General features: G+C 46.5%; 1 protein-coding gene across 13 annotated transcripts in view; it reads left to right on the plus strand.

Annotated features, from left to right (window-relative positions):
• The window catches only part of LOC118233353 (focal adhesion kinase 1), a 133,295-nt gene that overhangs the window by 102,835 nt on the left and 15,129 nt on the right, over nucleotides 1-15,331 (plus strand). For 8 of the 13 annotated variants that reach the window (XM_035428989.1, XM_035428990.1, XM_035428986.1 and 5 more), the window contains 11 exons: nucleotides 886-903; nucleotides 2,234-2,290; nucleotides 3,560-3,580; nucleotides 5,074-5,171; nucleotides 5,675-5,759; nucleotides 6,676-6,776; nucleotides 7,602-7,717; nucleotides 8,019-8,119; nucleotides 8,668-8,757; nucleotides 9,355-9,559; nucleotides 14,265-14,376. In XM_035428989.1, the coding sequence (XP_035284880.1) occupies nucleotides 886-903; nucleotides 2,234-2,290; nucleotides 3,560-3,580; nucleotides 5,074-5,171; nucleotides 5,675-5,759; nucleotides 6,676-6,776; nucleotides 7,602-7,717; nucleotides 8,019-8,119; nucleotides 8,668-8,757; nucleotides 9,355-9,559; nucleotides 14,265-14,376 (1,004 nt within the window). The remainder of the gene's footprint in view (nucleotides 1-885; nucleotides 904-2,233; nucleotides 2,291-3,559; nucleotides 3,581-5,073; nucleotides 5,172-5,674; nucleotides 5,760-6,675; nucleotides 6,777-7,601; nucleotides 7,718-8,018; nucleotides 8,120-8,667; nucleotides 8,758-9,354; nucleotides 9,560-14,264; nucleotides 14,377-15,331) is intronic. The other 5 variants (XM_035428982.1, XM_035428983.1, XM_035428984.1 and 2 more) reach the window with 3 other exon arrangements.

Raw genomic sequence — 15,331 nt, forward strand, 5'->3', positions numbered from 1 at the left:
CACTAAGAATCTATATTTTCAGAATTAATTGTATGGATTTATGATCTGAGCTAGACATTTTGAACTGTCAGTTGGAGTTAGATACCTGATAACCCAAGCATGTCTGCCTACACTTTTTAGCTCTTTTTGTCAGTGATTAGTCTATTCCAGAAACCTAAAAATGACTCTGCTTAATTTTTTTGCATGTTTAAAAGGATACAGTTTGATATCATATACCTTTTTCGGTGAATCATGAATCCATTCAAAAAATTTTGCATGTTGCTGTTCTCTCAATTAGTTGACTATTTTATTGTAGTTGGTTGATTCAGTGAAAGTTTAGTAGGTTGTGAAGCACACAAAAATGTATTATCAAACATTGAGAGAAACCATTCCTCTTACTTGGTTTTCAGTTTTGTTTTTTCTTTAATAAAACAAGACCCTTAAAAAACTGAGTTACTACAAGGTGGGCAGTGATATCATAAATTTAAGGGTCAGGTGACTCTCTCCTCAGCACTGATGATGTGTTCCACTTGACTTGCATGCAGTCTGTCTTTCTGACTCTTAACTTCCTCCATGCCATAAACTGAAATGACCCCTTAGAGTGACGCTGGCAAGAGTGTCTGCACAGTCAAACTCAATCAGGCCCATGGCAGTCCGTCTGCAGCAGAGATTCATTGTGGAAACATGTTTAACGAATTATGTGCATTTTTTTCGAAAATGCCAAAAAAGGATTTGTTTTTCAAATGTCCAGAAAGCCCCTTGTTCAGCCAGAGGTCGGGGGGGTCATGGCAACTGCTAATTTCATGGGAAATGATAAGGCTCTCACATGGTAACTCTTCTCTCTCTTTTTCTCCATTCTCTCCTTCCTTTTCTGCCCTCCTCTCTGCATGCAACCTGGATCTGCAGAGGAAATTAGTGGGGACGGTAAAGTTCTGCTTTTAAAATTCCATTTTGCTCTTCAACACCTGCTACTAACACTCCGGAAGTTCTGTGGTGTCTTTTTCAATTGGTGTGGTTGTTTGATGTAACATAGATCCTTTTTAGCGTTTTACTTAGCGTGTTTACAGACCAGTTCGTGAATTTTGCTTGCTGTCAGAATCCGCTAATGTTTTGTGCTGGCTAGTTTACAAGAACAGGAGGTAGCATTACACTTTCTCACTCGCGCAAAAACAACAAATCAGAACTGCCGATTTTGTGGCAGAATCTGGCAACAAGCGGTGGGTTTTGGACTCGAGTCTTCCTCAGGCAAACAACCAACTCCAAAGAAACCAAAATCAGCTTCAGCTTCAGAATCAAGTTCTTTACTTCTCACCACACACTCAGTCTTATTATACCCCTAGAGTAAACCGCTCTGATAGAATTCCCTCTAGCATATGAACTATATGCTGCATTTACAGAGAATAATTAAAATAAGTAAATGCTTCTTTTGAGATCTGTGCATTTTATTGATTATGCATGTGCTCAGCTAGAGGCATGTTGGCTTACAGGTCTCCAGTGTCTGTTGCAGCAAATATGGGAGAATTAATGTGCATTGGTCAGTTTATTTCTCTCTGACGTTCAGTCATCTGTCTTCAGTGCAGTTAAAAGCATTGTGAAGGGCTGATGATTCAGTCCCTCTGTGAATCTCCTGCCTCTTATCCGCTGATCTCCTTCACTCCCAGCGCTGTCTTGGAGCGCTCTGTCCAGCCAGAGAAAGCCTTTGAAGCCCCTCAGCGCGTCTGAAATGAACTGACTGCAGCCTCTGTTCCTTTTCCTTTTCGTCTCCCAAAAAGCAGCTGAGGGAACCGATGACTTAATCTGTTTTCCTGAAGATGAGGGAGCGAGGGGGGGGGAAGCTTCAGTTCATCCTTCCCCTCCACATCTCTGGCCCCCTCACACACTCCTTCCTCCCTCCCTCCCTCTCAAAAGGCACCGTGCCGATTGGCCGGCCGAGCTGATGCAGTCACAGCAGCGCGCGCGGTGGGGGGAGGAGCCAGAGCGCGCGGCTGGGGGAGGAGCCAGCGCGCGCGGCTGGGGGAGGAGCCAGCGCTGGTCTGCGGCACACGCAGGGCGCTCGGCCCGTCCCTCCCGCACGGTTGTTTGCCTAAGAGAGCAGCGTCTGACTCACTCTTATTTTCGGCAGGGCTTAGCTTCTCGCGCCGGAGAGAGGGTGCGCTCTTTCTGCTTCTGACCGTACGCGCGCGCGCGACTGCCAAGCCCTCGCGACTCATGCCAGACTCGCCGGGCCCTGACCACACCTGTTCTCTTTTCACAGAGACCGACGACTATGCCGAGATCATAGACGAGGAGGACACCTACACCATGCCTTCCAGTAAGTTCCGTTCGCCAGGTCAGGGACAGGGGTTAGCGTTGGTGGGTTGCACATACACACACACATGCGCACAAACACACACACACACACACACACACACACACACACACATACGCACACACATATCTGCAGAAATAGCTTGCAGGCCAGACCTTTCTGAGACCAGATGTTCTCCCTCCATCTGATTTTCTTTTTAACTTGGCTCAAGTGCCAACCCTTAACCTACTTTTGTTTTTTTTTTTAGAAACCGTCTCCAGCTAGTTTTATTTGCTCCCGCCCGCACTCGCTGGTGATTTTGTGATATTTACTTCTAAATTACCAGCGAGTGTGTATTTATCTACATTCACAAGTACTGTTGTTTACAATGGTCAGGCAGTGTTTGTCTTTTGTTACACTACGCCACGCTCTGCACTTAATGCTTGTAGTTTGTTCTCATTCTGCCTTCTAATCCGTGTGATATGCTCAGCTCCCTCTGCCTGTGATATTCCGTTCTTCTGAGGTGGCCATAGTGCAGATGTATTATTGGGTAAATGTGTTTGATGCAAGTGAAGCACAAACAGCTGTAATGCAGTGGTAATCACAGGGAGTCATATGAAGACAGGAGACAGGCATGCTGCTGTACTGGGAGACAGTCATGGGGGTAACAGTCCCGACCAGCTGACTGTGTGCATGACTGTAAATGGGAACCTCTGTCAGACGGAACTAGTCCTTTTTTTAGTTTACTGTCTCCTCGCTCACGCACACACACACACGCACATACACACTCGCACGCATGCACACACACACACACACACACACGTGGACTCACTTTCTCACACACACGCGCACTCACACACACACACGCTCACATACACATGCTCACACACGCACGCACGCACACACACACACCCACACACACACACACAAACACATGCGCACACACAGTCCACACACTTTCAGTCATGCACTCTTGTGTATACACACACTTATAAATACAAGCCCACACACATACCTAGCCAAAGCATGCCCACACATTATGTGTAGTACTGTATATATTGTGATGAAACGATAGCCACACAGTACTAGATGTACTAGATCTGGCCACCTCACTTGTTTTTGAAAGGGAATGATGGATTTGTGTTTATGTGGTCAGTTTTTCACACTGATGGCTTGTTCCCTCAGCGAAAGCCCTCTGTCCCCCCACCATCAGTCACTCTGTCTGTGTATTGGGATCTTATGTGTTTTAAAAGACAGCTCTTTTGGTCTCTCTTTGCTTTGTCTGCGCTGCAGAAAGCTATGGATTAGATGAAGGTAATGCAGTTTCTCTCTCTTTTTGTCTTTCAGTCCATTGGTTTGCTCATTGCTTGTCATAGTGTGGCTATGTGACGGTGTTTGGTGTTTATCATGTATATCTTTTCATCTGCTCGTTACACCTCATTATGTTTTTTGTGTGTGCGTGCGTGATTTTTCAGATTATGGTTTTCAACTCATTGCTAAGAGTTGCTTTTTAAATTTTAATATTACTTGCAATGCATCAGACTGAAGTAAATCAACATTTGCCCTTAACTGTTAAAAAAATGGAATGAAAATGTTCTTCTTCACAAACGGCCTATGACTGGGATACTCAAATGTGGCCCTTGAGGCCAGTAGTGCTGCTGTTCTTTTATTTTAATTACCCCTCTAATCAGGACTAATTTAAACCAGGGACACCAGGTGAGTTAAATATCTGGCCTGTCAGTAGCATCAGTGGATCAGTTAGCCTAACTAGCAGGCAGAAAAGAAAACCAGCAGTACTGCTAGCCTCAAAGGATCAGATTTGAGTATCCCTGGTCTATGAGTTCAGCAATTGGCAAAATTAATACTCATGACAATAATTCTGTAAAGTAGAAACTTCATTTTCAAGCCTATGAAAAATTGTGATGAATCCAGGCCATAGAGTAGATTGTTCAGAGAACATGGCCAGGAATGAAGCAGCTGATTGCAGTGAACAGTGCGTGCTGCTGAACCTGCCTCCACTGTGAAGAGGACTAACAGGACGAGTGTGAAGTGGTTCCTGTGAATTTAAAGACAATAGCAGCGAGCCTGGCTCGCAGAGGGAGTGTGGAGAGGAGAGCTTTTCATTGGTCGACTGTGACCCATGTGAGCGTTCCTCCACTCAGATGCCCGTAGATACCTGGTGTTCGGTGCATGTCTGGCAGAGCGATGCATGGAGAAATCGCAGGGGGCTTGTGGTGCCTTACGAAATCCCCAGAGAACAACAGTTTACTTTTGCCTGCAGAAGTCGGTAGAAATTATATTCACTGTTTAAAATGTGCCACGCCAAATATAGCAAAGAGTTTATCTGCATATGCTTTGAAGTTTGGGTCTCAGAAAAATGTAAATATAAAAATAAAATCTCTTTAGCAACTAATACCAGTCTATCAAGAGGCTGTGATCTTGCCATTAAGTTTACTGTTTTACTGACCTGATAAAAAACACTCTTCACGATAAGAGCACCAGGCCAGTTATAATCATGACAAATTATTCATTTGTTGTATATATCTCAGACAAAATGGACCACCTGCAGCTTGCAGTTCTTGGTGTATTGGTTTGAAATGTCATTTTGAGGACATGGAACACAGTAGGGGCTTTTAATCTAGCACGCAGGCAATAGCAGCTCTCATTACTAAACATCATGCACAACATGGCTCTGGTTGTTTGTGTTCAGGGTTCATTAACACAGTACTCCCCCCTGCCCCCTGCCCCAGGCCAGGGCATTAGCAGCTCACGCTTCACCGTTTGTCCCCCCTCCCCCCCCCCCCCAGCCCGAGATTACGAGATCCAGCGGGATCGGATCGAACTGGGCCGCTGTATCGGAGAGGGGCAGTTTGGCGATGTCCACCAGGGGGTCTACATGAGCCCGGTATGCATCGGGGCCCGCACACCACACCCTCTCTCCCTCTCTACTGTCCTGAGTAGGGAAACAGTACAAACATTCAACATGGAGAAACCTCAAACCAGGTAATCCGTAACATCCTAGTCCCATAGGCTGCTTGTCTCCGTGCAGATATATCAACGGAAAGAACTCTGCACGTCAGATTTTGGGTCAGATTTTGTCTGCATGCCTTCTGATGAGAAATGCCTTTGTTCAGTATGAAATGTAGTTTCATGGCACGTAAGGATGAGACGATGTTGATTCATATCTTCCAGCTTCTGCTTGGTTTTAGCTTGTAAATTCTTGGTTCTTTTTTACGTGGATCATTTGTTTAGCAGATGCTTGCGCTGAACGGTAAATGTGCCCCTGCGCGGTCGAACCTGTAGCTTCAGCGTAGGGCCCGGTCCCTTAGCCGCTGCACGAACCTGCTGGCCTTTCCAAAGCGAGCGAGCGACCGAACCGGCCGCTAACCCGCACGTCTCTGTCCGCAGGAGAACCCCTCCCTCTCCGTGGCGATCAAGACGTGTAAGAACTGCACCTCCGACAGCGTCCGAGAGAAGTTCCTGCAGGAGGCCCGTGAGTGCTAATTACAGCCGCGCTTCGTTACCCAGCGGGTTGGGCTCGCGACGCAGAGCGGGTAGGAGGACGAACGTGTCCGTCCTAGCAGCGCCGAGGAGAGAAACTAGCGTCCTGTCGAGCAGGCGTACGCTCTCTAACTGGAGCTCTCTCCACCATCAGCAGCACACAAAGAGGGGTTATTTGGCCCTCACTCTGCATAAGAAAGGCCTGACGTATTAAGGAGAGGTAGAACTCTGTAGTGCTGCCAGAGACACCTCTCCGTCCAGGGGAGAGGGTTACTCCCATCCAGGTGGGCCCTGCTGTCAATCATGTGTACTTATTCAGCTGAACTGGAGTAACGTGTGGAGGATATGTAGTAGGATGGAAACAGTGAGAACACACACACAAACATGCATGCACACACACACGAACACACACACGCATACACTCACATACACGTGCGTACGCACGCGCACACACGCACACATACATATCCATACACTCACGCATGCGTGATGCGCACACACACACACACACACACACATTTCCTTTCTCTCACACAGACACAGGCTTACACACTCTGTGTGCTCTTCCAGTACTGAGTACAGAACCTCATGTGTCAAGCTTTCGAGCTGCAGCATCAAGCACACAGATGTCGAACGCAGGGCACACGTTAGATGTAATTGAAAGCAGGAATGAAGCTGCTATGGTTACGCACTTCCAGAATACCATAAATGTACACGGTGAACTTGAGCATACAGTACTGTTTTTAAAAGGAATCTGCCGCACAGGCCTATCAGTCAAGAAGCCCCTGAACAGCATTTATTAACCTGTGGGCTAGCAGCCAGTGCAGTGGTGTGGTAGAGCCCGGTGCTATGGGGGAGCTATGGTATACAGCCCGGTGGATTACCGACCGCCTATCCGTGACTTTCAGTGACCATGCGGCAGTTTGACCACCCCCACATCGTCAAGCTGATCGGCGTGATCACGGAGAACCCTGTGTGGATCATTATGGAGCTCTGCACTCTGGGAGAGGTGAGGCCATCGTCGCAGTTAGAGTCTGCACGCGCTTCTACCGTTTACTCACCTGTGAATGCATTACTGTTACAAATGCATACTTTTAACAGACGGCTGCTTCTTTCTTTATTAGCTGTCGCAACTAGGTACAAATGTCCATATCAGTCATTTGCAACTACTTAGGAAACTAGAATATTATATTAAGGATGCATACTGTACTCATTCAAGATCCTGTGTATGTATTGTGTTTGTCCTCCTTTAAATAATCTTACTTTGCTGGTAATGTTCAGTAAGCCTTTCAAAACTGTAAGCACACTTCTTGACTGAAGAAATGACCAAATTGGAATCCACATTCACCTGCTTACTGCCTTGTGACTGAAGGAAATTGGTTAGCGATCAGTTACTCCAGGGCTAGGTATTGGACATTATTAAAAGTTTTGAACAAGAGGGCTGATGAATAGGAACTCTGTATATGTGTCTCTGCAGCAGGCACTGGTTTTAAAATGGGAATACTCATTTTGTAAACTGTCGGAACAAGTGACACCTGGTGGTAGCATATATATATATATATATATATATTATATATATATTATCATTTATATATCTTCCAGTACAGAATATAGATATTCCTTATGCATATGCTGATATCTTTAAAATGTGTTTTCATTTTTATGTATGTGTCTTCAATCATGCGCTATTTATATAGCTCCTTATTGGACTAAAATCACCTGCTTGTAACACAATGCTGAGTAAAAAAAGTAACGTTAAAAACAATGAAAACTTGTCTTCTGTGCTGGTTCGTCCTGTATATATTTGTTCACACGTGTAATATTTCTCCCACAGCTGCGGTCTTTCTTACAAGTGAGGAAGTACAATCTGGACCTGGCGTCGCTGATCCTCTTTGCCCACCAGTTAAGCACAGCCCTGGCCTACCTAGAAAGCAAGCGGTTTGTGCACAGGTAAGAGTGACCGTCTGAAAGGAAGGCCCAGCCCATAGCAAGATGCTGCCAAGTCAGATTGGCATCCAGGATAGCGAGACACTGCTTATCAGACAAGCCAAGGCATCTAGTTTAAATAAGATCCTTACGGTTAGAAGGGTAACTGCTGAAAAAACAACCAGGTTTATTACCTGCTGGTACACAGCCATGTAAACAAGCTTTTTCATGTCAGGGGTTTCTGAAGGTTTTTATATTTGTGAGGGAGGATATGGTCTGCCTGGTTGTTTGAAAATGTCAGCCCACCCTGTACGTCTCCCTGCAGGGACATAGCAGCGAGGAACGTCCTGGTGTCCACCACAGACTGCGTGAAGCTGGGGGACTTTGGGCTGTCCCGATACATGGAGGACAGCTCCTACTACAAAGGTATCTGCCCACTGAAGAGCCACTGTTCCCCTGAATTTGATCATTCCGTTTCAATGTGTGTTATACGCACTGGTCATGATTTATATCTGTATAAATACAGTGGTTTACACGTATCCCACATAAACTTTATGATCTTTGGCACTGAAGAAATTGCTTTTTTGATTGGCTAAAGAGTCCACACACCTTGTTTCTATGGCCTAAATTGGTCGTTGAAAAGAACAGAGTTTAAGTACCTGATATAACTTGCACTAATCAGTTGACTGAGCTGTTAGTGCCATCTGTTGGCAGGTTGGGGTATGGCACACTACCTGAGATGAATGAGGGCTCTCAAGTTCAACTTAATTTGAGTTATATTTTATTTATATATTTTGCCGGTGATCTCATGCATGTTTAATGGTATGAAACATAAGCTTATTCGACAAAATCAAGACGGAATGTGGCTGAAATGTGCTTGGTCATCAGTTGAATGTTGATGTCGTTGTCAGTATGTAGTCAACATGATTTACGTAAGGTCACTTCTTGACACTGCGCTGTCATGCTCTTCCCAGCTTCCAAAGGCAAACTGCCCATAAAATGGATGGCCCCAGAATCCATTAACTTCAGGCGCTTTACCTCAGCCAGCGATGTGTGGATGTTCGGTGAGTTCCGCCATTTTGGTCTGGAGCCTGCTTTCACGCCTCAGAAGAGCAGAACATTGCTGGCACTGCAGACTTACCCGGAAACCGATCCTTCGCTTCTGAAATGAGTGTGGTTACTGTTAGTTTCACAGAGCGGTTGTGTGCATCCATCTTAGTTGTTTTACTTGGAACTTACACTGTTATCTCCTGGCTGCTCTCTACAAGTACGGCTGTGGAATAAGATTTGCCTGAATACTGTCCCTAGAATAGCACCGATAGAATGTCAAGCATTTTATTAGGTTGGCAGTCTGTATTGACTGTTCAATAAGTGTTCAGAAAGATACATGAGCTGTACAGTTATAAGACGGGAAATTCATTAGAGTTTCAGTGTCATAGGACGATGCACAGCAGTTGATTATGGGTGTATTATTGTGTTATACTGTATGTAAAAAGATTGCAACCCCCCTACGCACTGTAAGACCCGACCTGAATAGACCCACTGCCATGCTTTAATGAGACAGAAGTGGGGCGGGGCAGATTGTGATTGATTGAGAGAACGCGTGGCACATGGTGCATGCTCACACGGCACACGCTAACCCCCCCCCCCCTCCATTACAGGCGTGTGCATGTGGGAGATCCTCATGTACGGCGTCAAGCCCTTCCAGGGCGTGAAGAACAATGACGTCATCGGCCGCATCGAGAACGGCGAGCGGCTGGCCATGCCGCAGAACTGCCCGCCCACCCTCTACAGCCTGATGACCAAGTGCTGGGCCTACGACCCCAGCAAGAGGCCCCGCTTCACCGAGCTCAAAGCCCAGCTCAGGTGAGTCCGGGGCGGCCTCAGGGTGTGACTGGCAGATACCGCGGGAGGTTTGGGCTGAATTTGGGCACAGGGAAGTCGCAGAGCCCTGATGGGGTGCGTGTGTGACTCTGCCCGGGTGGAAGGCCCTGTAATAAATCGCAGCACGGTTGTCAGAGGATGAAGTTTTTAGTTGTTAACGGCTACACATGTAGCTTGTGTCTGTCTTCTCTGTAGCGCAGGTGTGCTTGTTTATGAAGCCAACGAGACAAATGAGGAGTTTTAGTCTTGTGGGAAAGAGTCCGCTGTTTCTCCATTAGATGGCGCTATGTTACACATGCAAACGGGCCCAGTGAGAGACTGGAATTATGGTATGTGGTATAGGATACAGTTGAGTCCAGACAGTAGATACTCCTCAGAGGTGGATCTCTTTGTTTTAAACAATGGTCAGATGCATTCAGGATCCAAGCAGCCATTTTGAGCACGATCAGCTCAGCACTGGAGTGCCCTTTAATCCTGTGCCCCAGAACCCGTCGTGACTCTGTGAAGGCGGGTTACCTTGGCTACCGTGACTCTGTGAAGGCGGATTACCTCAGCCATCATGACTCTGTGAAGGCGGGTTGCCTCTTTTGACCCGTTTTCATCAGAACACCTTGCAAGTTAAAACAAACCATTTTACCAATGTATTCTTTCTACCGCTGCGATTTCCTCACCTGTGGTGATTCACGACCCCACCGGTCTGAAGCACTTCCCTGTTAGTGAATGACCTCACTGTTGCCATGGTTCCTCAGGGCAGGCACCTGAGATTAGGAGATAACTGTCGATCGTTTACTGTAACAGTGCGACTCATCGTGACGCAACGCTGGCAAAGTAAACTTTTCAGTCAGCTTTGGTGCGTGATTTTACGCAGGTTCCAGGTAAAATGTGTGTGTGTGGGCGCTGTAGCGATCTCTGGCTCTGAAACTGAAGCGTGTGTAGAACGGTGAAGTGATTTACCGCACTGTTGTAGAGCATGAGTCACCGCACGTCCCTGTACATCACCCCCACCCCCACCCCCCCTCTGCTCTGCAGGTTGCTAGTGGCTGTTGTTCTTGGTAACCATGTAAATATTTAGACCGTTAATACTATTTGTATCTAATTAAGGCCATAAAAGGAAACGGATTCCAGACTTTTGGACTGAAGCTTTATATCATTATAAAAATACATTAAGATCTTAAATGGGCTGGCTCCTGGAAGAAAAAAAAAAACTGCAGTTGTGCGTTATGTGTTTTGTTTGGTTGTGTGCTGTTCTTTAGTATTAGTGGATTTGGTCATTATATGTGCATTTTCAAACATTTTAACACTTCCGTGTTCTACAGTTTGGAGTTGAATTCAGTGATTTGACTTTTTTTTTGTCTGAAGTCTGAATTAATTTCATGTGGTTAGCACGTCTGTAAAAGGGATGATTAGAAACGGATTGAGTGGACTACTGTTTCAAAGGCAGCTTTGTATATTATATCGCAGGTTTTCAACAAACAAAAAAGAAAAGACCTGGCCTTGGCTGCAGCATATTTCTGAGCTAGAGCGGAGTGCACATCCTTTAGTGTGTGTTGTGTGTATATTTAGCTCAGCCCTATAAACTGCTCTGTGCAGTTATGCTGCTGAAGCGGGAAATTCCCATTCTGCCTCCCCTCCCCCAACCCCAGCATACTCAAGCCTTCAAATGTGGGAATTTCCACCAATCAGACTGGGTGTGATCAGTGAGACTACCGGGCTTAGATGAGCAGTAGTTGTCTGGTCATGTGACCTGAGGCAGGATCTGTGAGTCACACGGTGACCATGAGCACCAGTACAGCACAGAATTGGGAGTGTACCCCCCACCCCCGTCATGTGACCTGAGGCTGGTACTGTGACTCCCAGTTACCCAATGCAATGCTGAATTACCGTCACCACCCACCACTTCTCCAGAAACAGTGATTTCTGTGATCCAACAGCTGATTTTCCCAGAATCCTTTAGGGAGGGACCTGCTGAGCAGTATACGTACCTCTTGGCTTTGGGCCGTTTTCAATTTGAACAATCCTTCATTTTTATTCAGTGCTGGCACAGATTATGGAAGCACTATGCTTAAAGACGTTTGGTAAGCTTAAAACTTTTTGTTGTTGTTTTTCTGAGCCATTTTCATCTGTAAAAAATGCGTTCAGAACGGTTATCTTCTTGACCATGAGTGGTAATGACATTGTGACCATCGGTAACTTGAAACAAAGTACACAAGGCAAAAAAGAAAAATGGTTTTCTTTGAATGAATTATCATTTTATGTAGGAAAATAGGAAAATGCTGGACAAAGAAAAACATGTTCAAGCTGATTATAAAATTTCCAACAGTAAGATACATTATACTTACGTATTTCTTCATGTTTGTTTTGTTGATATTAAATTACATATTACATTTATTATGCCAGGAAGAGAAATTGTTGCAAAACATTGCATTAATCGTCAAAATCTGTTTATGAATGCAGAGTTTCCATAATTTATGCCAGTACTGTATTTCTTTTTAAATAATGGGTGTGGTCAAATATTATATGGTGGGTCAAGCATACTGTTTTGCTCTTGATGTGATCTCAGCAGGTATATGAGAGTTTCTTTTGATTAAATTGCTACTGCCTCTTCCATTGGGTAGAGCGTCCTCATTCAGACGTGATGTGAGCCACTGTTTCTTTGTTTTATTTATTGTTGTGCATCTTGCAAAGTGCTCAGCTGTTATAATGAAGAATAGGAAGTATTGTATTTGCATTGCCCTACTCTCAGACTGTGGGAAATCTAAGAATAAAGTCTGTGATCATGGAAATCAAAGAAAAAGCAGCTTAAAGCTGGGAATGGAGCGGCTAAGGGGTTAAATTCGAGAGGGGGACGGACCGAGGGAGAGCTCCACGTCTTTGTCTTTTTATCAGACTGCTGCCCCCTCTGCTGGCCTGTTCACATGTGACCAGATTGGCCTGAAACCACCTCCTTAATTTAGCCCCTATGGTTTTATGAACTGCCCGTGTGCTTTAAAACTGGCAGGATGCTTGCATCTGCTGGCCGGCTGCCAAGCGTAATGGTGCATGCGGTGTGGGGGGGGGGGGTGGGGGGGTTTGGGGAGGGGGGAGGTGGAGCGGGCCTGTCTCCCCGCACCAGCCCTGATGGGGCTCCTTTCACTGTGTGCCATGCCACGCACTGCCCATGTGCTGTAAGATCAGGGCTGTGTGCGTAGAGCTGTGCATGGGCTTCCCCGTCTGCTCTCTCTGTCAGTGTGTGTCTGCCTCTCTCTGTCTCTCACTCACACATTCTCTCACACACTGTCTCTCTATCTCTCTCTCACACATTCTCTTACATTCTCTCTCTCTGTCTCACACACACACACACACTTTCTTACGCACTTTCTATTTCTCACACACTATCTTACGCACTCTCTCTCACACACACGCTTTCTCATGCACTCTCTCTGTCTCTCAGACATTCTCTTACGCACTCTCTCACTCAACACTCTTATGCTCTCGCTCTCACACACACACACACTGCCTTAGACATTCGCTCCCTCCCTCACTCTCTTTCTCTTTTTTCTCTCGCTTATTTCTCTTGCTCTAATTATGTGCAGATTAGTCTAATCATTTACTGTCTATCAACAAACTGCATTTAGGCTCCTACAGCCTGTATTTGCAGTGGTGGAAGGGTCTGATTCTTATTTGTTTTGTAACCGATTGTAGTTAGCGCGGGAGCTGGTGATTATTCCACAGAGGAGCGGAGGAGGGAATTTGGATGTTAATGGCTCATGGCTGTGCTTAGAGGCTGTGTTATTGGTGATTAGTTATTTTGCATTTTGCTTTATTGAATATTCGTGTTTTTGGGGAGACTATTGTAGCATTTTTCATCTCCTTCACTTTGTTTTGACAGCGCCATTCCTGAACACTTAAGTGACATGGCGCTGGTCTGTGTGCATTGCATGTTGTGGTGTTGTGTCGATGCTCTCAGTACTGCAGTACAGTAGGGACTGGGGCTGGAGTGCTGGGGGGGGAGCGCGGGGGGGTGGGGGGGGTGTTGGGGGGTGGTGTGGGGGGGGAGTGATGGGGCGTGGCTGGAGGTCTTCTGTTGCTCCTCATGGGAACTTGTTGCTCAGACACTTCGCAGCGGCCATTTCAAAAGTAGGGTCGTTTCCAGAAATAGCGGTTGTTTCCTGAGAGTGCGTGGGCAGGGGAGTCGCGTTTCCTCCGCTAGGGCCGCCGCGCTTGCGCTGTCTGTGCGTACCTCGGCTCCCTCGGCAGCGCCAGCGACGCAGTTTTTCCCCCCGCCGGCGTTTCACGCCAGTGGCTGTCTGGCGCATCATGCTTAGTCATATTTCTGCTTTACAGAAGACTGAGTAGATGGGGAGCAGATAGATAGAGGCAGCTCTGGAACAGACACACTCCCAGACAGTCCAGACTGAAAGGACTCTTTTAAACAGCGGTGTGAAGATCGGGTAGAACAACGCACGAGCTTCACAGAATTGCCTTCTTTCTCCATGTCTAATGATGTCTGTGTATAACCACAGCTGTCTGAAAAATAGAGGATGTTCTGCTGACTGTGACCCGCTGGTCGAACAAATCTGGGAAATGTCTTCGCTTCAAGCCTTTAACGCACGAATCAAGAAATAATCTGGCAGCAGTGGTTGGCCGGTGGCGGGTCCTGGGTTCAAAGGCTAATCTTTTGTCCCCCCCCCCCCCCCCCCGATGGCAGCACCATATTGGAAGAGGAGAAGGCCCAGCAGGAAGAGCGAATGCGCATGGAGATGAGACGGCAGGTCACCGTGTCCTGGGACTCCGGGGGCCCTGACGAGGCTCCGCCCAAAGTAAGTCCGCCTCCCGTGCGCCGTCCTGTTGCCGCCGCCGCCGGCGTCCGAGGAACCGTTATTCTCACATACCCGTTTCGGGGTAACGTCTCGGTCAGCGCTCCTGTGCTCTGTTCGGGAAGCCTCGCCATGTCTGGTTTTTAAATCCGCCGTTCATACTCGTGCATGTGCTTTAGCGAGGACTAAAGGAAATGAGACTTGTGCTAAAGAAACGAGGCTCTCTGCGCGTCTCTGTCGTTACGCGATGCTGTCGTCCTGTGGGCCCTGTCACTCGCTCCTGTCGTTTACTCGCTGTTTCTGTGTTTGCTTTTTCCGTCGCTCCTCCGGAGGCTGGGTGTCGAGAAGCTTTCTATGAGAGGGTGCTTAAGGTAGATTCCCCTGCAGCGCGATGGAAGATGATGCTTTCTTTTCAGCCGGAAGGATTTAGTTTTTTTTGTGTATCGCTCAGAAGCATCGTCCCCCGCCTCCTGGCTTAACTGAACTGCGCCTCTCATCACCGGCTGAACACCACTGAAACAGTCAGTGGGTTTACATGATGTTTGAAAAAGTCGATTTATTGTTTTAGTCCGGCTAAAACTGGACATTTAAAAATCATGTAAACATTGTAGTCCGACTGAAGTCGAGTCGGACTAACATACCTAGATAATGCAGTTGGGGGTCGATATACTACGGCATGTATACGCTTCAATAGGCCAAAAAATGGCCGAGCGGAATCAATAACGTTTCAGAAAATATATAACTTTAAAAGATTTAATTCAACCTTCTACTGGGACTTTTGCCGTTTATTGAGGGTGTGACAGAAAATTTTGGTGCCACTGACTATAATTGAATGTTTTTCACATTTACCGTTCGATTGAGCAAGTACCATTCAAGTACATTTTTATGGGTTAGTGCTGTCCGATTGTGCTAGCTACTTACGGCAATCAGTAAAGGCCAACAGCACAGTACCACTTAA

This window comes from Anguilla anguilla, chromosome 8 (assembly GCF_013347855.1).
Source record: "Anguilla anguilla isolate fAngAng1 chromosome 8, fAngAng1.pri, whole genome shotgun sequence".
Lineage (NCBI taxonomy): Eukaryota > Metazoa > Chordata > Actinopteri > Anguilliformes > Anguillidae > Anguilla > Anguilla anguilla.